General features: G+C 26.2%; 4 protein-coding genes and 1 long non-coding RNA gene across 11 annotated transcripts; 4 read left to right on the forward strand and 1 right to left on the reverse strand.

Annotated features, from left to right (window-relative positions):
• Positions 1 to 293: 293 nt before the first annotated feature.
• Positions 294 to 2,782, reverse strand: LOC113219159. The gene is made up of 2 exons (XR_003305879.1): positions 1,630 to 2,782; positions 294 to 1,418 (listed from the first exon to the last, which is right to left on the reverse strand). It is a non-coding gene; the product is annotated as an uncharacterized LOC113219159 (long non-coding RNA).
• A 78-nt stretch (positions 2,783 to 2,860) lies between these two features.
• LOC102653810 (odorant receptor 22c) lies at positions 2,861 to 7,990 on the forward strand. Of its 5 annotated transcripts, XR_409333.3 has the most exons (10): positions 2,861 to 3,503; positions 4,229 to 4,345; positions 4,434 to 4,551; positions 5,293 to 5,557; positions 5,900 to 6,016; positions 6,291 to 6,381; positions 6,474 to 6,607; positions 6,972 to 7,104; positions 7,175 to 7,272; positions 7,860 to 7,990. XR_409333.3 is itself a non-coding variant. In XM_006562209.3 (9 exons), exons 1-9 carry the CDS (start codon positions 3,363 to 3,365, stop codon positions 7,875 to 7,877), a joined length of 1,134 nt encoding a protein of 377 aa, XP_006562272.1. In that variant the 5' UTR covers positions 2,861 to 3,362; the 3' UTR covers positions 7,878 to 7,990. The 5 variants fall into 5 exon arrangements, 2 of the variants coding, with proteins under 2 accessions (XP_006562272.1, XP_016771123.1); XR_003305866.1 differs by lacking the exon at positions 7,175 to 7,272 and having other exon boundaries at positions 6,559 to 6,607; XR_001705283.2 differs by lacking the exon at positions 7,860 to 7,990 and having other exon boundaries at positions 6,559 to 6,607; positions 7,175 to 7,266.
• Positions 7,991 to 8,855: 865 nt separating this feature from the next.
• Or107 (odorant receptor 107) lies at positions 8,856 to 11,961 on the forward strand. Its single transcript, NM_001242987.1, has 9 exons — positions 8,856 to 9,005; positions 9,177 to 9,293; positions 9,587 to 9,704; positions 10,136 to 10,397; positions 10,563 to 10,685; positions 10,777 to 10,867; positions 11,356 to 11,489; positions 11,714 to 11,846; positions 11,914 to 11,961. Exons 1-9 carry the CDS (start codon positions 8,856 to 8,858, stop codon positions 11,959 to 11,961), a joined length of 1,176 nt encoding a protein of 391 aa, NP_001229916.1.
• An 828-nt stretch (positions 11,962 to 12,789) lies between these two features.
• LOC102653716 (odorant receptor Or1-like) lies at positions 12,790 to 17,425 on the forward strand. Of its 2 annotated transcripts, none has more exons than XM_026444400.1 (9): positions 12,790 to 13,749; positions 14,461 to 14,487; positions 14,566 to 14,683; positions 15,306 to 15,567; positions 15,731 to 15,853; positions 15,938 to 16,028; positions 16,403 to 16,536; positions 16,973 to 17,105; positions 17,193 to 17,425. In XM_026444400.1, the coding sequence occupies exons 1-9, from the start codon at positions 13,600 to 13,602 to the stop codon at positions 17,235 to 17,237; spliced, it is 1,083 nt and encodes a 360-aa protein (XP_026300185.1). In that variant the 5' UTR covers positions 12,790 to 13,599; the 3' UTR covers positions 17,238 to 17,425. The 2 variants fall into 2 exon arrangements, with proteins under 2 accessions (XP_026300185.1, XP_006562271.1); XM_006562208.3 differs by having other exon boundaries at positions 13,600 to 13,749; positions 14,371 to 14,487.
• Positions 17,426 to 18,409: 984 nt separating this feature from the next.
• On the forward strand, positions 18,410 to 21,302 carry Or109 (odorant receptor 109). Of its 2 annotated transcripts, XM_026444129.1 has the most exons (10): positions 18,410 to 18,488; positions 18,615 to 18,707; positions 18,814 to 18,930; positions 18,997 to 19,114; positions 19,278 to 19,539; positions 19,641 to 19,763; positions 19,851 to 19,941; positions 20,321 to 20,454; positions 20,862 to 20,994; positions 21,070 to 21,302. In XM_026444129.1, the coding sequence occupies exons 2-10, from the start codon at positions 18,684 to 18,686 to the stop codon at positions 21,112 to 21,114; spliced, it is 1,047 nt and encodes a 348-aa protein (XP_026299914.1). In that variant the 5' UTR covers positions 18,410 to 18,488; positions 18,615 to 18,683; the 3' UTR covers positions 21,115 to 21,302.
• The last annotated feature ends 897 nt before the right edge of the window (positions 21,303 to 22,199 follow it).

A 22,199-nucleotide genomic window follows, 5' to 3' on the forward strand; every position in this document is an offset into this window, starting at 1 on the left:
GTTCCTGGTGTTCGTTCCGGAATCGCGCGACGATATCTGTTGCAATTGCTTTAATAACGCTTGCAGGATCACGGCGTTCGAAATAATTAAAAGTACAATATTGTGTCGCGTGCGCGCGAGAAAGAGAGAGAGAAAGGGAGAGAGGGAAGGGAGGAAGAACGGGGGAGGGGGGAAGAGGGAAAAAAATCGAAGTACAGGGAGAAAGGAAACGAGAATCTCCTCGGCCAGGAAAATTCACAAAGGAATTTATTTTCACATATTTAATTGAAATGGTGGCTGGACACTTTGACGAAAAAAAAAAAAGAAAAAAAGAAAGAAAAAAGGATAAGTATTAATTGCTCATATTATTATGTCGTCCATTTTATTCCGTTGTATTAAATCCGATATAATTAATTCTTTAAACTGCGTCGTTTGATCCTGAAAATGAGGATAATATTGTTTTTAGAGCCACTATAAAAAAGCCATTTTAACGATCCGAATGTTTTTGAATAATTTGAGGATATCTTTTTAATTAAGATTCGTAATGAAATGATTAGTTACCATTATTCTTCTCTTCTAGATAAATTCTTGAAAAAATGGAGGAAATGTTGTATGTTTAAAGAGTATTAAATAACTTTCGATAATGAATTTTCATTTTTTAATTTCTATTTACTAATTGTTTTTAATATTCTAACTTTTATACAATGTTAAAAAGTTTTTGATTTACCAGTCTCTGATTAATCATAGTTTCTTATCATTTTCTATAATGAAAATTGGTTGTCTCGCGAAATAATATTTTCAGCAGTTAATATATTATTTTTAAAAGTAAAACTTTTTATTTTTTTCACTATATTTTTTTATTAAAATAATTCTAATTACTTTTTACAATTTTTAAAAAAACTAATTGCAATAACACAATCGAGATTATCCTATTTCGAATTCGTTTGCTCTGTTCGCAAAAAGGAAAGCAGAAGAAAGGCAGGAAATGAGATGTGGGCACATAGTCGAGGGTAAAAGGATCGTAGAAGCGAAAGCTGACATCGAGATGACAATTATTATTTCGAGTGGTTGGCGATGGGATGCTCGTGATATTTTATTTAAGATACAATCGCGTAATAGCTTGCTTCAAGAGGATAGATAACGTGCTGCCAGAGTGGTCGTAGAACGAACGGGGAAGAAAGAAAGGTTAAGATGAAAAAAATTGATGCTCACAACGTAAATACGTAAAGAAAAAGGGAATGAGAGGAGATAAAAGGTGAAATTTGAGGGAAAAACAGCACAAAGAGGGATGATTCTACATTAGTAAATTACCTAAAGCCCCCCCTTATCTCGTGATCACTATTAGAAACGATGACTGTGTTTCTTCTACTTAGTTCGTGTTACTTCATCCACGAATAATTGAAGTATTTTGCGAATAATAATAGCGAATAATTTGAGATCTGAAATGTAAAATTGTAGAATATTTAAAAAAAGGATAATTTCTTAGAAATACATAAGTGATATAAAAGTGCACTATTGAATAATAAAATAACTGCAACTATTGGAAATGGAAATAGATCATTAAGAATTATGATGTATAAAAAGCTTGAAATTATTCAAGCTCATATCAAATTCATATAAATGCAAATAAAAAAAAGAAAAAATACTTACCAAAAATATATGTCCAATCATTTTTTCCTTTTCTTTTAATCTGAAATTAGAAGAATTAAAAATAATGGATCTATCTTGCAAAATTCTCTCGAATCAACATCCTCTTTCCCCATCTCTAACAATAATTCCAACCCAAACATTCACGATTATCTCTCACTATTGAAAAGAAGATATAAATATTACCTATGTAAATGTTATCGACAGTTTTCTGGGATACCCATTAGTTTAGATTAAAAATTGAAAATACAATCGCGTTGTTTGATAAGCGGTGATCTCGTTCCAATACGTACCACGAAAGAAACAACCTTTTCCTCCCTCCCTTCTTTTTTTTATCTCTTCTCCATGGAACACCTTCAGTGTCGAAAACGACAGGCCAACAATTTCGCGCGTAACACGTCTGTATTGGTGGAACAACAACAGGCATTCCAACGGCATTTTCCTCGTCGTCGTCGACAGGGAGGACGACGTTGGACGTTTCTCTGCGGCCGTCCCATAGGTGGCCGATGGCGGACCAGCAAGCAAATCGATGGGAAAAAAAGTTGGCATACGCGTGTGAACGCGTCGATATGACGTTATCCAATTAAAAAAGCTGCCTTTGTGTAACCCGATCCGTCGTAGCCAGCCGCAGTCCACGCCGCTCTTCCAATCTAAACCAACCCCCGTTGCTGCTTGCTTCTGCTGAAAGGCTGCATCCAATTAGTACATACCTTCCGCTCTATTGTAACTTCGGTACACGTACGATGCGCGGACGATATCTTTGGATTTTTCTGTTCTAGATTAAAAGAAAAGAAAAAAAAGAAAGTATTTAACGAATGAGCGCATCGATCGTGCCAAGGATTTACCTTTTCTCTCCCCTGTGAATTAAGGAACGATTAAGTTGATATTGATATGATGGTGATGTTTCTGTTATTATTATTGAGATTCAAATTCAATCTTTTGTAAATAGTAATTTTTAACGAGACAATTTATGTACAGTTTTCTTTTCTAACGTGTTTTTTAAATCAGTGATCAAGATTAATGATTTGAGATTCATTTTTTTCTTTTTCGTTTTAATTTTATAGAAACAAATAAATAGAAGTAATTGCGCTATTCTTTACAGATATGAATTAAAAATGTATTTAATAATAAAAAAATAATATAGAAAATATAAGAATTTGGCAGTAGAATGCAATAAAATTATTATTCGAATATTTTTTAAATTTTTATATTTTTTATATTCTTCTTTTCTTTATTAAAAATATTTAATCTGTACATTTCCGAATCACACTTTTATATATACATTTATTACAAAAAGAAAAAAATTAGCTACACGAATATCCACTTTCTTTACTCACTGCACAAAAATTTAGTTTGATCTTTCTTAACTAACGAATCGTGTTTCGTATTTCATTATTAATTCCAACGCGATAATAAAAATAGCAATGTAAAAACTATAATTGCTTAAGAGTCTGGTTAAGTAATATGAATGATATGTTCGAGAAATATATCGTTAAACGTTATAATAATGCTAATGGACGAATGACACGCGTGTGACATCATTGGAAATTAAATATTGAGTCACTTTATGCATCGTACCGGTGCATACGTATCTATCAATTCTTAAACGTTTTCAATGTTCAGTTACTACAGACTCTGTAACTGTGTATGGATTGCGATTAAAACACGAGTTATTAAGTCATCGATTGCCAGAAAACTACATAGACAGTCTGTCGGTTGGACAGCTTAGTGATAACATGGATGTACGACTGGAGGAACGATACTTAAAAATAAATAAAATATATTCAATCATCGTTGGCATGTGGCCGAATCAAAAACGCAAAACGATCCCCCGTATTTTTGTAGAGTTAATAGCGATTTTGGCGCATCTTACACAGGTGTGTTTGATTTATTATTATGATAAAAAGAGGGGAAAAAAGAAAAAGAAAGAGAGAAAAACCAATATTATGTTTTATAATGATTAAACAATTTGTTTGTTATTGGGATATCGTGTCTTTTTATCAACAATATTTGATAAATATTACATTTTGCATCTTTAAAAATAAGATCTCTGATATCTTGAATCGAAAATTAACTCAAAGTTCAAAATATTATTTGAATTCAATATATTTTGGGGATGAAAACTCTGTATTGTATCAAATACAATTGATTCAACCCAAGTTTGATATTTTACTTGAATTTAACAATGTGCTGATATTTTGAAAATGTTATAGTTTTTGTATTTTCAGTTCTGATATTGTATCGAATCCAATTGAATCAATTCAAATTCGATTCAGTTTGAAAATGTTTGACAATGTGTTAATACGATGTTATTATTTTCCAAATATTATTATTTTCAAAAACTATTCTGTTAATGTATCAATCATTCATTAATTCAATTTGATCCAAGTTTAATGGGGTTTGAGAGAGTTTGACAACGTATCGATCTTGCAAATATTACAATTTACATCTTCAGAGGTGAGAGGTTTGATACTGTATCGAATCGAAATTGATTCAATTCAAAGTTTGATACAGTTTGAGAAAGTTTAAGATAACGCAAAGAATGTTTTCTTTATTAATTTTTTAATTTGGCAGTGATCATTTGATTAATTTTATTATGTAGGGAGGCAATATGGTATTATTCTTTAGTCTAACTCTTGCAATGGATCAAATTCCATTTCTGATAGCGGCTATTCTTCTAATGATAAAATACAACAATTTTATTATTAATGAGCAAAAGGTGAGAAATTTTGATAATTACAAAAATAAAAATCAAAAATCATGAAGTTAGAAATTAAGATTTTAGTCGTTTCTTCGTATTTGGATAGTTCAAGGAATTATTCGTGAGTATTTTAAATGATTGGCAAAAGAAGAAAACGCACGAAGAGGAGATGATCTTGGAAAAATACGCTGACAAAAGTTTATTCTTTATATTAATATACGTAGGTAAGATGACAAGTATATCGATCAATCAATTTTCTCTTATTTCAAATTAATTCTTTCCATTGCAATTTGTTTATAATTAATATCGAAACATAAAATTTAAAATTTAATATAAAATTTTCTTAGTTTTATAGAACAAGTGTTGACATAAACTTACTTGTTTTATTGCTTCTATTAGTTACACTAGTTAATCAAAAGTTGAACTCGAGAAACATTGCAATATTTCAGCCTAGTTTAATATTCTATAAGCAATTTACTTTAGTTGATTGAGAATAGATTGAATTCTTTATATTATAGAATAGCTTCCTATGTAACATTAAAGTTAAAATTACTTATTTGAAATGCTATTACATAAAGTAATTTCTTTATATTTCAATCAAAATATCTATTCATTTCAAAACAATGTTTATAATGAATTGCTTTATTGCAATTGCCATTTGACAAAAAAAGATTTTTTTTCTTTATTTACTAAAGATTTAAAGTTCTGTCAAAATCTATCTCCTATTTTCCTCATTCCATTGAATATTCTTCCTCCATACATTTTTGCATATAATATGATATATAGAATAAAATATATCTAATATATACACTTCTTACAATATTCAATAAAAAGAAAGAAAAAAAGAAAATATTGTTTAAAAGTATTATTCATGAAAAGAATTTTTTAATTAAAAAAATATAAATTCACATAATGATCACATATTCTCAATAATTAAACCTTGACACATTGATGATACATTGCAGTAAACGCTTACTTTTGCACCGTCCTCTTCTTGATCCTTCCCTTGACGCCTATTTTATTGGATATATTCATACCTTTGAACGAGTCACGGCCGAGGGTTCAGATGTATCCAGCGTATTACTACATCGAGAATGAGGCCGATTATTATTATCCCATTTTGATATTCTCGATCGTATCGTTGCTGACGGCGATGTGCGTGTACATTGCAACGGACACGACACTGGTCTATGTCGTGCAACACGCTTGCGGATTGCTAACCCTCGCAGGGTAAGTTCTGATATTACATGCAATAAAGTATAATAATGCTTATTTGTTGATCGTTGATGTGCGTTGTTTCATTTTTAAAGACATGACAATATAATTTATTAAAAAAAAAAGAGAGAGAGAGAAAAATGCATAAAAGTATATGTCGAATGAAGGAGACAAAGCGATCTGTCTCTGTCTCGCTTCGTCTAACGTAAAATTCAATCGCTTATAATTCAATAAATAAGTCTCAATATTATTGTATACTTCTATACTTATTTTGATCTCTAGAATTGATCGTTCAAAGACGTTTAATGATAATATATCCTGTTTAATAATAATATTTTGGAAATATAATTTTTGCAGTTACCGCTTCAGGAATAGTTTGAACGATTTGTACTCGATGAGGAAAGATTCGAAAATGGATGAAAAAATATACAGAAGAATGTGCTACGCCATTAAAACTCACAAACGAGCGCTTGCGTTAGTATAATGATGATGTTTCGAATTTTTATCGTTGTTGTTCTTGTCTTTTGTGATTTGGTTGAAAAATTTAAATTAATAATTAATGCAATTTTTTAATAATTCTTTCATAATTTTCTAAAGTATTTTAACAAATTCTCAATTTTATCTCAATCTGAAAATTGATCAGAGAAGCACGAACTTTCTTATTCGCAACTGACTATATAATATCACTTTATTGATACTTTAACTTGGTTAAATTATTGGACGCATGAAAATCGAGCTTTAAAATTAGATATCTCACCAAAATCGAGGATTTTTACTCTATGAATATCTTCGCGCAAGTGGGTGCATCAATTTTGTGTCTTACTGTCACGTTGATGAAGGTGAGCCATCTTCATTCTTGGTGAATCTCTGATAGTCTGATAGTGTAAAATTGATTAAAAATATTATTAAAAAAAAAAAAAAAAAAAAAAAGATAGCTACAATAAAATGGTCCATGGAAACTAATCAGTATTACGGATTCGTGATTGCTCAAGTGGTGCACATTTTCTTCCTCACAGCTCAAGGCCAATTCGTCATTGATTCACATGACAATGTTTATCGGGATATGTAAGTATTAACTGTAACGTAAGAAAATCATTTTTATTACGTATAATGATTTTTTTACGTGATCAAAAAAATTCTGTCATTCTTTTCTTGATGAAAAAAAATATGTATTATATAAAAAAATTAAGTTAAATGAATTTCACAAAATACAATTTATAATTTTTTCTATTAAACATAAGAAATAAATTATATTAAGAGTTTTATTAACAAATAAAAATTTGTTTTCTACATTTCTTGCATTTTTCTTATCTAATAAACACAAAATTTTGATTACCTGATAATATTTATCGTAAATTACGTTTTTTTTTATTTTTGTAGATCTATTTTGTTAATTGTACAATTTATATAAACAATGATATCGTAATAGGTATGAGCCATATTGGTACAATGTGCAATATAAAATTCAAGCAATGTTCGTTCTGATTCTGCGAAGAAATTTGAATCCTCCTCTGTTAACAGCCGGTGGATTAATGCAACTAAACTTGAACACCTTTGCACAGGTAAGCCATTAATCAACTCTGCAATACAATCGAGTATCCTCGAATGCATTTCACACGATATTCGTTTTAGGTTGTGAAAACGAGTGTCTCGTATTTTACCGTATTAAAATCTGTCTGAATGCTATTAATTATTCAAAAGAACAGTTGCCAAGTATAATGTATTTTAACGTACGTATTATTCGCACGATAAAAAAAGAAAAACTACAAATTCCTATTAAATATTTTATAAATTATTGAACATTCACAAAAACGAAATTTATTTTATCAAATCAATTCTATTTTTATTCTTTATTTCGATTGAAAAATTCTATGATGCATAACATGGATTTTTTTTTAAGTTTTATTTGAATGGAATGTTCACATAGATTATTATAAAAATAATAGAAATCATAATAGTTTATTTTCAATTAATCACTAACAATAACTAATCACTTATTGATTTAGAATTAATAGAAAAATAAATAAATATAAATATATTTTTTCTTAATTTTTTTTTTTTTTTACCATTTTTAAAAATTTGAAAAATATAAGATTTTCTTTTTAAATTTACCGCTGATAGTTACTGCCATCTATGGTGAGGAATAGTAAATCTTTAGTAAGACATATAGATTTCTAAAAATATATTTAATGTTATATAAATGTTGAAAGTAATGAATAAAATAATATACCGTTTCATTTTAATATTTTTAAAAATTAAAAATGCTTTGAAAAATATGTGATACATTTAATATTTAATTATTTATAATTACTTACAGGATAATGCAGAGATATAGTACCAGATACCACGTGAAGAGGGCAATATGCATGTGATTCTGCAAATTAATTTCAATATATTATAAACAATATGGTAATCTATATATTTATTTACACTTTATTTATGTTTTTTTTTTTTATAGATTATAAAAAACTTTTATACGTATATAAATAACACATTATTATTTCGAAATATATATCTTTGAATTTTTATGTATCTATATCTATATAAAAAATTATTTCCAACTGATAATCAATAAAAAATAATTAAAATAGAAAAAAGCAAAAATTTTTTTGATAATATTCATTCATTCTTTACTATATTTCTTTCTTTCAAAATACTGAATGCATGAAAATATTTTAACAAGAAAATTTTATACTTTAAAAACACCAAAATAGAAAAAAAGATACATTATTTTCTCCTATTTGTAAAAAACAATTCATGCACTTAAAGAAGGTAAGAATAAAACTCACAATTTGGCATAATGCAACATTCTTGCTACGAATGTTATACTGTGATAAAATGCTGCGACGAATATTGAAAAGAATACTTTCCACCATTAATTTTTCAATCCCCTCATATAGATCCACTTATCCACTTAGTGCATACAGATTACCGCATCACTAGCCATACCTACCACATCTAGAATTAAATCATGTTCAGTTATTCTTGCAATTTCTTTTTTCCTCGTAAAAAGAAAAAAAAAGATGGTAAAAGTCGACACCGCCATTACTTTGTACAATATAAAATGCTTTCATTTTTCATATAAAGTAATCAAACCTATATATCTTTCTACTACGAGTAATCTCACATTGCTTATAAAACAATTATTTGAAATGATAAAAGAATTACTTACTACGCTGCCACTATTGCAGTGAAAAATATTCACGTTTGCACTTAGACTGTCGTCTAGTCATGGTAATTTCTTTGTGGATTTGAAGACTTGAGAAAAGGTTTCTCGAGAATAGAAAAGATAAAAGAGATCTTGTGATAAAATATGGATCAACAAGCAATGGAAGAGTTATATCTCAAGGATAACAAATTTTTCGGACAGCTCGTTGGTGTGTGGCCTGATCAGGGAAAATTCATGAAATTTCTCATGCGTTTTATAATCCTTATCGTAATGATTATTGCCTTTATAGCACAGGTAGTAATACTATTGTTATCAAAATAACATATTTGTGAAATTATTATATGAAATAAAAGAGTTGTGATTAATTCATTGTAATATTGAAAGTAGTATTGGTATTGAAAAAAATATTTTAAGTATTTTTTTAAGAAATTGTGTTATAATTGTTAAAATGTTATCAAAATATAGATATCACGGGTAGCAGTGTTTTACAGCGTCGACGTCTTATCAGATCAAATACCGTACATTGATTTGGGATTTGCCCTTATGCTCAAGCAATACAATTATATCTTGAATGAGAAAAAGGTGACAAAACAATTAATTCTATAAATATTACTATATTAAATTATTCTTAAACTAATATAAAAAAAATTTCAGTTCTATTAAATTAAAAAATCTTATCTGTTCATGTTTTATAATTATTACTGTATTATAATATTTGAAAATCTGAATGTTTTTTAAGTAAAATTTATAAAATTTATAAAACTTTCATATTTCTAAAAATGTTTGAACACAAATTGATCCTCGTTTATGAAGTAAAAATTAATACTCTGTTAATTATATGTATAATTATTAAAATTATAATTTTAAAAGCATAGCTCAGAGAACTTCTACATAACATTATATCCGATCGATTGGTGAAACGATCAAAGGAGGAAGAAGAAATTTTCGAAATATATTTTAAGAGAGCAATGTTCTTCTGTTCCTTTTACGAAGGTGAAGAGTAAGCAAACAATTCTTTAAATAGTATAAAATTAAACAATATCAAAAATATTTAATTATAAAATTTTGAACTCTTTATTATCTCCTAATCATTTTTTAGTTTTTTTTCTTTTATTTTTAAACTTTTTATTTGTGATTCTGAATTGAAATTTAACTAAACAATAATTTGTATAAACTTACGAGAATTTTTTGATTATATAAAACTTTCAGACTTTAGACTCATTTTAATTGATACGATTTTACAAATCTTTACATAAAGAAAAAATATAAGAATTTGATTTTTTCAAATATAAAAAATATCGTAATCCAAAGTTTGGATTTTATAAATCCAAAAATCAGATTTCAAACTTATTTTTAATTATATATATTTTTTATTCCTTCTACTTTTAATTTTTTTTCAAATATTTTATTGTTTTTATTTTTAGTTAGCATATATTCTTGTGGATTTATGTTCCTCTCCATGCCATCTATACCACTAATAATGAATGTCATCATGCCACTAAACGAGTCACGAAGTCGTGAACTCGTCTATCCATCCTATTATTTTGTGGATGAACAGAAATATTATTATCTCATAACAGGGCACATGTTAGCAGTGTGTCTTGGACATGTTTTTGTGTATATTGCTTGTGACATAAATTTGATTCACGTTGTACATCATGGATGTGCCTTGTTGACCATCAGTGGGTAAGTAAGTATTCGATTTATTAAAAAAATGATATATTATTCGTTTGCTATTAATTTTGTTTTTAATTTTTTTTTTTTTAGTAACTAATTTTACTTTAAAGTTTATTATCAAATATATATTATATATTAAATTAAATTGTATGTAATTAACAAAAATAAACATAGGTATCATTTCAAACATGCCATGGATAACGTTGATCTTTGTAACGAAAAATATAGTGACGAGTTAATGGAGAAAACTTATGCAAAAGTAAGTCAATCCATTGATGCTCACAAAAAGGCTGTTGAGTTAGTATCATTATGCATAATAAATATAATTTGAATTATTTTTTATATAAGTTTTTTTAATATAATTTTATTATTTAATATATGATATTAGATATGTGAATAAAATCGATGCTTGCCATATACATTATTTCTTCATCCTTTTGGGAATGATAATTGTGACATTCACAGGAACATTCATAAAGGCAAGTTATTATTCAATGAAACATTATGTTTTTAATGATAGAGTCAATACTGTTCAAAATATCAATGTATATAATTCTTAATTTAATTTATAATATTCAAAGTCAAAGGAAATCTCAAGTGATAGATATCGATTTTTTTATAAGTATTAAACACAATGTAGTTAATATTATACTGAACATGTATACAAAAGAAAATCAAATAATATATTTGAAAAACTCTTCTTCTACATTTCTTGAAAAACTCATGATTCTTTATATCATTTGCATTAAAATATAGAATATAAAATATTTTCAAATTATTCATTTTATTTTTTATAAAATACATTCATAATAATAATTTGATTTTGTTTTAGAAGTTTATTATAAATAATTAATTACAAGTACAATTTAGAATTTTAAAACGTTACTTACTTATACTTACATATACATTTATTTATGCTGTTTTTTTGTTATATCACTTTTTAAATTTCTTTCTTTTTTAAATTTAGTTGACATCGATGGAAATAGGAGGCAGATTCTTCACTTTTTGTACATTCACTATTGGTCAACTAACTCACTTGCTTTTTTTAATGGTCATGGGACAATTTTTGATAGATTCAAATGAAGAAGTCTTTAAAACAATGTGAGCCTATGATATATATACATATATTAATTATTGATTGAATATAACTTAACATAACTTAATATTCAAATAAAGTTTGCGCATATTTTTTTAAATATTTTGTTAAATATATCATTGATCAAATATTTTCAATAAAATGAAAACAAAATTAATAATTCTGAAATAATGGAAAATATCATAGTATAATAAAAATTTATGATTCAATTAATTATTATTATTTATAGATACGATGCTCGTTGGTATTATGGATCATCGAAAACGCAATCGTTATATTTATTAGTACTGCGAAAATGTTTGAATCCGCCGAAATTAACAGGAGGAGGATTGATCGCTTTGAATCTAGACAGTTTTGTAAAGGTTAGCTTATTTTTATAAAATAAAAGGATTAACGATTGAGTAACAATAACGAATTGAATTTTTTCAGGTTTTAAAAACGTCTTTCTCATATTACACAGTTTTTCGATCTTCATAAATCGATACAAATGAGGAATGTTCGGTATATGCAAGCGATATTTTTGTTCACAAAAATTTCTTATTACGTTCAATTACGTGAATGCACTTAAGTTACTTGCCGATAATCTTATTACAAGTGTGAAACATAATATTTGCTTATTTCTTTCTTTCATTGTACTAATATAATTCAATGTGATATAATTTATTGATAATTATTGAAAGATTAATAAATTTCTAAAATATTTCCATAAATAAAATTTATTTGGAAGTACAATGGATATTTTTAATATCTGCAAATTATTACTAAATTTAATACTAAAAATAAATCTGCAAATAGATTTTTAATAAATTAATAATAAATATCTTTATTTAAATATTTCATGTCATATTAAAACAATGAATATAAATCTTAGATATTATCTGTTATATTATTGATATATTATGGTATTGAACAGCATGACATCGATTCTGAAATATCGATTTAACGAAATCCAATTGTGTTTCTCTCTGCTTTTCGTACCAATATTATATATGTTATAAATGTTTATGACATGTTCACAATGTCACAAATGTTCGATTTCTAATTATCCAATTAATTTTCAGTTTTGCATAATATTCTTCTGTTCAATACCATAATTTTAAAAAATAATGTTTAAAAAAAGTAAGAGGAAAATAGAAACGATAGCATGATGAAGGCTCTTTTCTCGATTGCTAATAACTTGATAAAGAAATTTCAATCAATATCAATTTTTATATTCATTTGAAATCGATTCTTTAAACATGCATCACAAATATAATATGATATCTTTATCAAATTGCAGAAAAAAATCGAAATACAAAAGCATTACAACATTGAAATTATAATGTTATATTATAATATATACCTCGATAATAATTATAGGAGTCTCTTCCTGTTTCAAGTAGAAAGAAATGAGGAACCAGTCGTGAAGAGAACATTTAGGATATAAAGCCACAAACAAAAAGGCCAGGATGGTCACGAAATCGAATCACATTCTCTCATGTGTTCGATAAGAAAACTTATATCTTGTGAAAGAATAAGTAAGAACGATATATTCCTCCTTACAGATACAAAACGATGAATTGTCTGAATGTTCCTACTATAAAAATATGAAGACCATATCAAGACCATAAGAATATTGGAAGGTGTAACATAGGTCATCAATTTTTCACATCGCACATATGGATCCATTTATCCACTTAGTTCATACAAATTATTACGTGGTTAGATATTGCTATTACATCATAATAAAATTATGTTAAATTGTTCCTGCAATTTTCTTATTAAGAAAGAAAAACGAAGATAGAAAAAGCTGTTATCGTTAGACAAAATATTCCTTTCCATTTTCCATATAAATTAATCTATATATCTTTGTAAAAGCAAGTAGTTACGTAAAAGCAATTATATAAAAAGATAAAAGAATTATTCAATACTATTATTATAGTATTGAAAAACATACACGTTTTACATTTAGACAGTTTGACCATGGCAGTTTCTCGTGAACATGAATACTGATGATATAATTCTTGAGAATTGACTAATATATGAATAGATCATTGTTCATATAAAAATAATTACATTTAATTCTTTTCAATTATCCTGTGATAAATTATTATTATTATTATTATTTAGAAGATCATGAACAAACAAGCAATAGAGGATCAATACCTGAGAATCAACAAATTTTTTGGACAGCTAGTTGGTGTATGGCCTTATCAGGAAAGATTCACCAAATTTTGCATACGATTAACTATATTTGCCATAATAATCCTTACTCTTACAACGCAGGTATTAAATTAGGCTATGTTTAGTTAATTTTATTTTAAATTACAAATAATTTACTATAAAATTCTTATTCGTCATAAAAATAGTAATTCAAAAAATAAATGATTAAAATAATGATATTGATATGCTACATTGATTATGTTCTTTTAATTCAATCTCAAAAAATTCTGTGTTTTTTATTTTACATATAATATATATATATAACAATGAAATTTTATTAGAATTCCATAAAATGATATTACTTATAGGATGATTTAATAAAAAATAAAATTATACAGATAAAAAAGCATAAAATTAAAGGCATTTGCTTTTAATTTTCATACTTGATGATCAAAGATCAATTGGATAATTAATTTTAAAATTTTCTTTTGATTATATTACATATATAAAAAATAAATAATTAAAATCAAATTAGAATTTGCCTATTTCTCTTAAATAAAATTCTGGCTATATTTCTCTTCAAAGATAAATTATGGTTATTATATGGAAATATCAGTATATGGTCTTGAGAAATGAACCAATATAAATGTTTTCGATAAATTATTGCTATCTATATTTTTTTAAAATGTTATATGTAATATTAAATTATAAATAATATTATAGATATTATAGATTATATTATAGATATATCAGGTAATAGTGTTCTGCACATTGGATGCCTTATCGAATCAATTGCCATACTTAAATGCTCTGTTTATCCTCCTATTCAAACAGTATAATTATATTTTAAACGAGGATAAGGTAAAAATTTCTATAATTCTACTTTATATCTATGATCTTTAGAATAATTATAATAATTCGGTGTTATTAAAATCACAGCTCAGAGACCTTCTAAATGACATCATATTTGATCGGCTGATGGTACGATCGAAGAAAGAGTTAGAAATTTTGAACATGTATTCAAGAAGGGCTACAACACTCTGCATTTTTTATGAAGGTGACAAATAAAAAATATATATGTAGAGAAAAACGTGAGGAAATATTGATCATTTAAGAAAAGTTTAAAAAGTATTTAAAAAAGAAATCTATATTTTATTAATATATTTTTTAAAATAGTTAATCGGTTATTATTATATTAATTATATCAATTTTTATCAATGTTATTATATTGTATCAAGTATATAACAATTCTTCTAAATATTTATGCTGAGAAAATATTATATAGAATATATAAAACTAATCATTTAACTTTTTAACATTTATGTTCATTCCATAATCACTTAATTGTTATCTATTTTTATCATTAAATATTATATTACAAATTATGGAAGATATATCATATTTATAATTATTTCTACTATTAGTTTGTTATAAAAAACTTTTCTTGTTTTAATAATATTATATTTACTTATATATTATATTATTTAATATAATTTTATATTCATGCAAAAATATCAAATTCAAAAATAAAATTTTTAAATGAAATATTGATGAAAATTAAGAAATTAATTATAACTTTCTTAATTAATGATTACTTACTTAATATCAATTTCCTCACTTTTTCCTACACTTCTCATCAATCATCATTTTACTTTTATCTTACATTTCATTCTCTTCAGTTATAGTAATTTTCAGCGCGATCATGTTCATCATGATACCGACTATTCCACCTATTTTGAACATCATCATGCCTTTGAACGAATCACGAGACCGTGAATTTATCTATCCAACCTATTTTTTCATTGACGAGGAAAAATATTACTATCCCATACTAACGTATATGGCGACAGTAATATTGATAGTGTCTTCAGTGTATTTAGCCTGTGATACGAATTTGGTACAAATTGTACATCATGGATGCGCCTTGTTAGCAATAAGCGGGTGAGTAGTTGACACTTTAACCGCACATCTTTCATCCCTTAGAACCCTGTTTATTCATTTACATTCTTTTCTATCGCCAATTTCTCTGTAGGGTTTAGATATTGTGTTAAAATAAAACGCCCAATCTAAAATTTTCATTTGTAATTAATGAAAATGAACATAGGTATCATTTCAAGCATGCAGTGGATGACATGAAGTTTTCCAATGGAAATTATATTGACCTCCTAATGGATGAAACTTATAAAAAGGTTAAACAATCCATCAAAGCTCACAAAACAGCCGTTGAGTTAGTATTTTACAATTAGTAATATAATAAATTTAAATTGTCATACACATCCACTCTTTTATATATTTTTTATTACATCGTTAGATATGTGGACAAAATCGACGCCTGCCATATATATTACTTCTTACTTATCATAGGAATGATAGTATTAGCTTTCACTGGTACTTTTCTAAAGGTAAGTCATCATTCCTTAAAATTAATTTGCAAAATACACATATATAATACACACAATGCTCTACATGTAAAATGAAATATCTTTGGAGGGTATATTCTAGAGAAAATAAAAAAATTAATGTACAGAAATGTTGGATGAGATTTATTTATTAAATTAGAGAACATTTGAATGAAACGAGATGAACAGTGAGTGTAACAAAGAGAAAGCTATCAGCTCATTCAATCTCTGTTTCAATTTTGGCATAAAGCTTATAATTTAATATATAAATCTCAATTGATATTTTTGTTTGTTTTTAGAATCAAAATATTATTACTTTATATACTAATAAATTATACTGTTCTAATTTAATATTTGATATTATTGTCCAAATTCAGTTGTCGACCATGGAAATAGAGATAAGATTCTTCACGTTCTGCGGATACACTGTTGCTCAACTAACTCATCTGTTTTTCTTAACGATTATGGGACAGTTTCTTATAAATGCCAACGATGAAATTTTTAATACAATGTGAGATTTTTATATACGTATTGATTATTAAAATTTAAAATAAATTAAAAAAGAAAGAAGGTAATAATAGATTCGAATAATATAATTGAAAATTGATAAAAAAAAATACAGTGGTAATAGATAAATTATCATTTGAAAATATTATTTCATTGAATGTTTAAGTCACAGACAAATATTAATTATTACTTGTATTTAGTTTTAATAAATTAAGTATTTACATTTTGCATTATTGATATTCAACAGGCATTTTAATTTTTATTTCTTTTCCTTTAATATATTTAACTTCTTATGTTTCCTAATTGTTCAATCTTCAATTATTATTTAAGTTGAATATTATATTTTAAAAGATGTATGTATGTAAATTTTCATAAGTCATAAAGGATATACCATACAATAGAAAGAATTAACGATTCAATTCATTATATTATGTGTATAGATATGAAGCACATTGGTACAATGGTTCATCAAGAACGCAATCATTATACGTATTGGTACTTCGAAAATGTTTGAATCCGCCAACATTGACAGGAGGAGGCTTAATTGTTTTGAATTTAGACAGTTTTGTACAGGTGAGCTGATATCTTTTACATTAAATAAAATTAAAATTAAATAAATATTTTGTAATTTCTTAATTAAATTGCATTAATTTTTTCCAGATCTTAAAATTATCATTTTCATATTATACTGTATTTAGATCCTAATAAATTGATGATTAATAGATTAACTATATAATATATAAAGTAGAAAATTCAATTATGTACATGTAATTGTCGGTATTTATATTTATATAATAGCATATTAATTAAGTTGTAGAATTAATTAGGATTAGTTATTTGTTGTTTCATAAAGTAAATTCATGTTAAACATAAAATATAATATCTTTTTTTTTCCCTTTCTTTTTTTTTTTAATATATGTGAATGATAAGTATAATAAAAAAATATCATTGGTACTCACTTTAAGATGATTTCATGATTCCTTGTTCATTTGGAAATAAATGTAACTCTTTTATTTGTTCCTCATACAAAAGATGTTATAATTATATCAAGTTTCAGAAACTAAAATCAAATTTTGTTATGTACTCAATCATTTATTAATTGATAACAATTTTTATAAAGGAAAATAAAAATTATAATTTTGTTTATTTATAACTTAACAAATTTAAAATCATGTCATGTAAAAATTTAAAAATACATTTAATTGATTTGCCTTTTAGTTACTCACCAGGTAATGTACCGATCATAGATATAACTATTAGATAATCTACTATCAGAGGGCACTATTGTCTAGTTTTGACAAATTTTAAGAAACTTAGCACATATAAGATATAGAATAAATCTTACAATCAACGAGATATTTTGTTTCATATTCAAAAATAATTAAATTCTAATTTCACTGATATTTTCTCATGTTTCTCGATCTCTTCTCAATTGTTCGACAAGAAACTCATATTTTATAAAACTGCAAAATGAATATCTATAGTTCATTCTTTCGTATAAATATAAGTCAATGAATTGTCCGAATGTTTCGCTAGAACTAAACTATGAAGACCGGCATTGGAAGGTGTAGCATCAATCATTAATTTTTCATTCTCTACGTATGGATCCACTCATCCACTTAATTCATACAAATTGCTAGTTCTTTGGACATTGTTAACATGTCGAACAACAAGTTGTATGTTAAGTTATTCTTGCAATTTTCTTATTAAGAAAAGAAAGAAATACGAAGATAGAAAATGCTATTATTCTAAAGGGAAATATCTTTCCATTTTCTATATAAATTAATCAAATCTATATATCTTTGTAATCACGCAAAACAATTATTCGAAAAGTTAAAGGAATTATTTATTGTTATTATCGTTACTACGAGCAACATTTAGATCGTTTACTATAGCAGTATTCTTGTGGACATGGAAACCGATGGATCGACTAACAATTGAACAGGATCGTTGACGGTACAGAAATAATTATATTTCTTTTTTTTTTTTTCAACAATCCTGTGATAAGTCGTTTAAATTGTGATTATGGACGAGCGAGCAATAGAGGACCAATATCTGAAAATCAATAAATTTTTTGGACAGTTAGTCGGTGTATGGCCATATCAGAAAAAATTTTTCAAAACTTGCATACGATTCGTCACGTTCACCATAATGATTTTTAGCCTTGCAACACAGGTATAAATTATAAATAGAAGATTAATTCATTATATATCATTGTATCATATCAATTTTTTAATAATAAATTATTTTATTACTTTATTCGATTTATATTATAATATAGATATCACGAGTAATAGTTTTCTACAGTTTGGATGTTCTATCAGATCAATTGCCGTACATCAATGCAGGAATTGTCACCTTATTCAAGCAATACAACTATATTCTAAACGAGGATAAGGTGAAACACTACAATCTTATTTATTCTACAATCTTTAGGATAATTATCAGTGTATTAAAACCGCAGCTCAGAGAACTTTTACACGACATTGTATCCGACCGATTGATAGAACGATCGAAGGAGGAGTTAGAAATTTTGGAAATGTATTCAAGAAGGACAACAGCCCTCTGCGCTCTTTACAAAGGTTACGAATAAATATATAGAATTGTATTTGCAAAAATTGATATCATGCAATTTTTTTAACAAAAAATATCTGGAGAGTAGGAGAAAGTGAGAGAATCTCTCGCTCTTTCCTGCATCCCTATTTATTCTCTTTTTAATCTACGTTTAATCTTCTTTGGATCTAGTTATGGTATATTCCTGCGCGTTCATGTTCCTCGTCATACCGACTATACCGCCCATTCTGAACATCGTAGCGCCTTTGAACGTGTCACGAAGCCGTGAATTTATCTATCCGACCTATTATTTCGTAGACGAGCAGAAATATTATTATCCCATATTGACGCATATGATAGCAGTGATATTGGTACTTTCTTCTGTATATCTGGCCTGCGATACGAATTTGGTACAAATTGTCCATCATGGATGCGCCTTGTTAGCTATCAGTGGGTGAGTGATCACGTCTTCCAATTTATTATCATCTTTTCTATCGTTAATTCCTCTGTAGGATTTAAATATTGAATCTTGTGTTAAACTTTTGATGAATACAGGTATCATTTCAAGCATGCAGTGGATGATGTAAAGTTTTGCGACGGATATTATATCGACGCCTCGATGGATGAAACTTACGTGAAAATTCGGCAATCGATTAAAGCCCATAAAACGGCCGTTCAGTTAGTAGTCACGATTGATTAATTGTATGTAAATCTTTTATATATCAATTCTTTTATATACTTTTTATTATAAATGTGTTATGCTAGATACGTGGATAAAATAGACGCCTGCCACATACATTACTTCTTACTTGTCATAGGAATGATAGTATTAGCTTTCACCGGTACTTTCCTAAAGGCAAGTTATTATTCTGTGAAATACAGAGTACTTTGATATATATAAAAATGAAGTATAATATGAAGGGTTGATTCTAAAAATCAAAGTGAACATTTAAAAGTATACAAAAATATCCAGATTTATTATTTTATTGAATTAGAAGAAAATTGATTAGGACGAAGTGAAATGGAAATATAGTTAGACGACAAATGTGACGAAGACAAAACCATTTAACATTGAGTATTATCTTCCTTCTAGTACAAAAGTAAATTGTTTATAACTTAACAAACAAATTTCAATTGATATTTTTGTTTAGAATCAATTCTTTAAGAATATATTATTACTCTGTGTACAAACGAATTCTGATTTAATAATTTGATATTATTACATTCAAATTTAGTTGTCGACCATGGAAGTGGGGATAAGATTCTTTACATTCTGCGCATACACTATAGCTCAATTAATTCATCTGTTTTTCTTAACGATTATGGGACAGTTTCTCATAAATGCCAATGAAGAAACTTTCAAAACAATGTAAGATTATTATCTTATTATTGATTATTAAAATAGGGAAAATTATAAATAATTAAAAAAGAGAAGTAATGAAATAATAAATAATATAATTGAAAGAATTGAAAGAATAGAAAAAATGGAATTACTGATTATCATTTGAAGATATTTCATTTAAAATTATAGGCAAATACCATTTGCATGTAAATTATAGATATATAAATAAAATATTTATATTTTACGTTATTGAATTTCTATGAAAATTCTATTTTTTATTTCTTTTTTTATTTCTGTATTTAACATTTTATATATTCTATTATTATTCAATCATTCTTTTGAATTGTACTCCGTATAATATAATTACATTTATAAATCAAAGTATAATATTATATTCAATTTATCACAGTGTGTGTATGTATGTATATATACAGATATGAAGCGGATTGGTATAATGGTTCGTCGAAAATGCAATCATTATACGTATTGGTACTTCGAAAATGCTTGAGTCCGCCAAAATTGACGGGAGGGGGATTTGTTGCTTTGAATTTAGACAGCTTTGTACAGGTGAGCTGATCTTATCTTTTAAAAATTGAATAACCATTTTAAAGAAATATATATCATTGAGTGAATTTTTTTCAGATTCTGAAAGCATCATTTTCCTATTACACTGTATTTAGATCTTAATAAATTGGATTAAAGATATAAAATAGAAAATTCAAAGAATTTGTTGATGCAACTTATTAGTATTTATAGCTATTTGTATAATAACATATTAATTATTATTATAGAGTTAATTAGAGTTAGTTATTTGTTGTTTTACGCATAAAGTATATTTATGTATTAAATAAATGTCATATCTTTTTTTCCTCTAATTCAATACATGTGAAAAGAAAATACATAATAACATGTTTATAAGTATTATCGTCAGATCAATGAATAAATAAATCTTTAGATAATTAGATTTTTAGATGCAAATAAGCCATAAAAGAATAGAAATATCATTGTTACTCACTTCAAGATTTCATGATTTCTTGTTTATTCTAAAAAGATGCAATATCTGTTTGTTGAATTTCTTCTGCTCACACAGAAAAATGGATGTTGTAAGATATTATTATTCAAGTTTCAAAAAATTATCAAGATCTAGAATCAAATTTTATGTGCTTCAATTTTTATTCATTATTAATAGAATTTTTAGTTCTTGTAAAGGAAAATAAAAGGAGATACATTTAAAATTTTATTTGATATAGAAAATATACGTAAGAAATATTATCTTTTTTTTATTATTTAGCTCCTTAAATGATGACTATTCGAATTTTATAGGTAAAATATTACTATGTAACACTAAAAATAGTAAATTAAATACATAAAATATACATTTTTATAGAAAACAAAATTGAATAGAATATTGTATTTATAACTTAACAAATTGAAAATCATATTATATCTATCTAATTAATAAAAATTTAGAAATACATTTAAATGATTTGTTTTTAATTACTCACCAGATAATGTACCGATCATAGACGTAACTATTAGAGGATCACTATCAGAGGGCACTATTGTCTAGTTTTGACAAATTTCAAGAGACTTAACATACACGAGATATAAGATAGATTTAACAATCAATGGGATATTTTGTTTCATATTCTAAAATAATTAAATTCTAATTTCATTGATATTTTCTCATGTTTCTCGATTTCTTGTTAATTGTTCGATAAGAAACTCATATTTTATAAAACTGCAACATGGATATCGATAATTTATTCTTT

This window comes from Apis mellifera, linkage group LG12 (genome assembly GCF_003254395.2).
Source record: "Apis mellifera strain DH4 linkage group LG12, Amel_HAv3.1, whole genome shotgun sequence".
In the NCBI taxonomy this organism is placed as follows: Eukaryota; Metazoa; Arthropoda; class Insecta; order Hymenoptera; family Apidae; genus Apis; species Apis mellifera.

Coding starts and splice junctions, on each gene's coding strand:
- Or109 (XM_026444129.1), top strand. CDS start 18,684: ATGATTTTTAGCCTTGCAACACAG. Junction 18,931..18,996: donor ATATTCTAAACGAGGATAAG/GTGAAACACTAC, acceptor TTAAAACCGCAG/CTCAGAGAACTTTTACACGA. Junction 19,764..19,850: donor GCCCATAAAACGGCCGTTCA/GTTAGTAGTCAC, acceptor GTGTTATGCTAG/ATACGTGGATAAAATAGACG.
- LOC102653810 (XM_006562209.3), top strand. CDS start 3,363: ATGGATGTACGACTGGAGGAACGATACTTAAAAATAAATAAAATATAT. Junction 5,558..5,899: donor GGATTGCTAACCCTCGCAGG/GTAAGTTCTGAT, acceptor TAATTTTTGCAG/TTACCGCTTCAGGAATAGTT. Junction 6,382..6,473: donor TTACTGTCACGTTGATGAAG/GTGAGCCATCTT, acceptor AAAAAAAAAAAG/ATAGCTACAATAAAATGGTC.
- LOC102653716 (XM_006562208.3), top strand. CDS start 13,600: ATGAACAAACAAGCAATAGAGGATCAATACCTGAGAATCAACAAATTT. Junction 13,750..14,370: donor TCCTTACTCTTACAACGCAG/GTATTAAATTAG, acceptor ATTATATTATAG/ATATATCAGGTAATAGTGTT. Junction 14,488..14,565: donor ATATTTTAAACGAGGATAAG/GTAAAAATTTCT, acceptor TTAAAATCACAG/CTCAGAGACCTTCTAAATGA.
- Or107 (NM_001242987.1), top strand. CDS start 8,856: ATGGATCAACAAGCAATGGAAGAGTTATATCTCAAGGATAACAAATTT. Junction 9,294..9,586: donor ATATCTTGAATGAGAAAAAG/GTGACAAAACAA, acceptor TTAAAAGCATAG/CTCAGAGAACTTCTACATAA. Junction 10,868..11,355: donor TCACAGGAACATTCATAAAG/GCAAGTTATTAT, acceptor TTTTAAATTTAG/TTGACATCGATGGAAATAGG.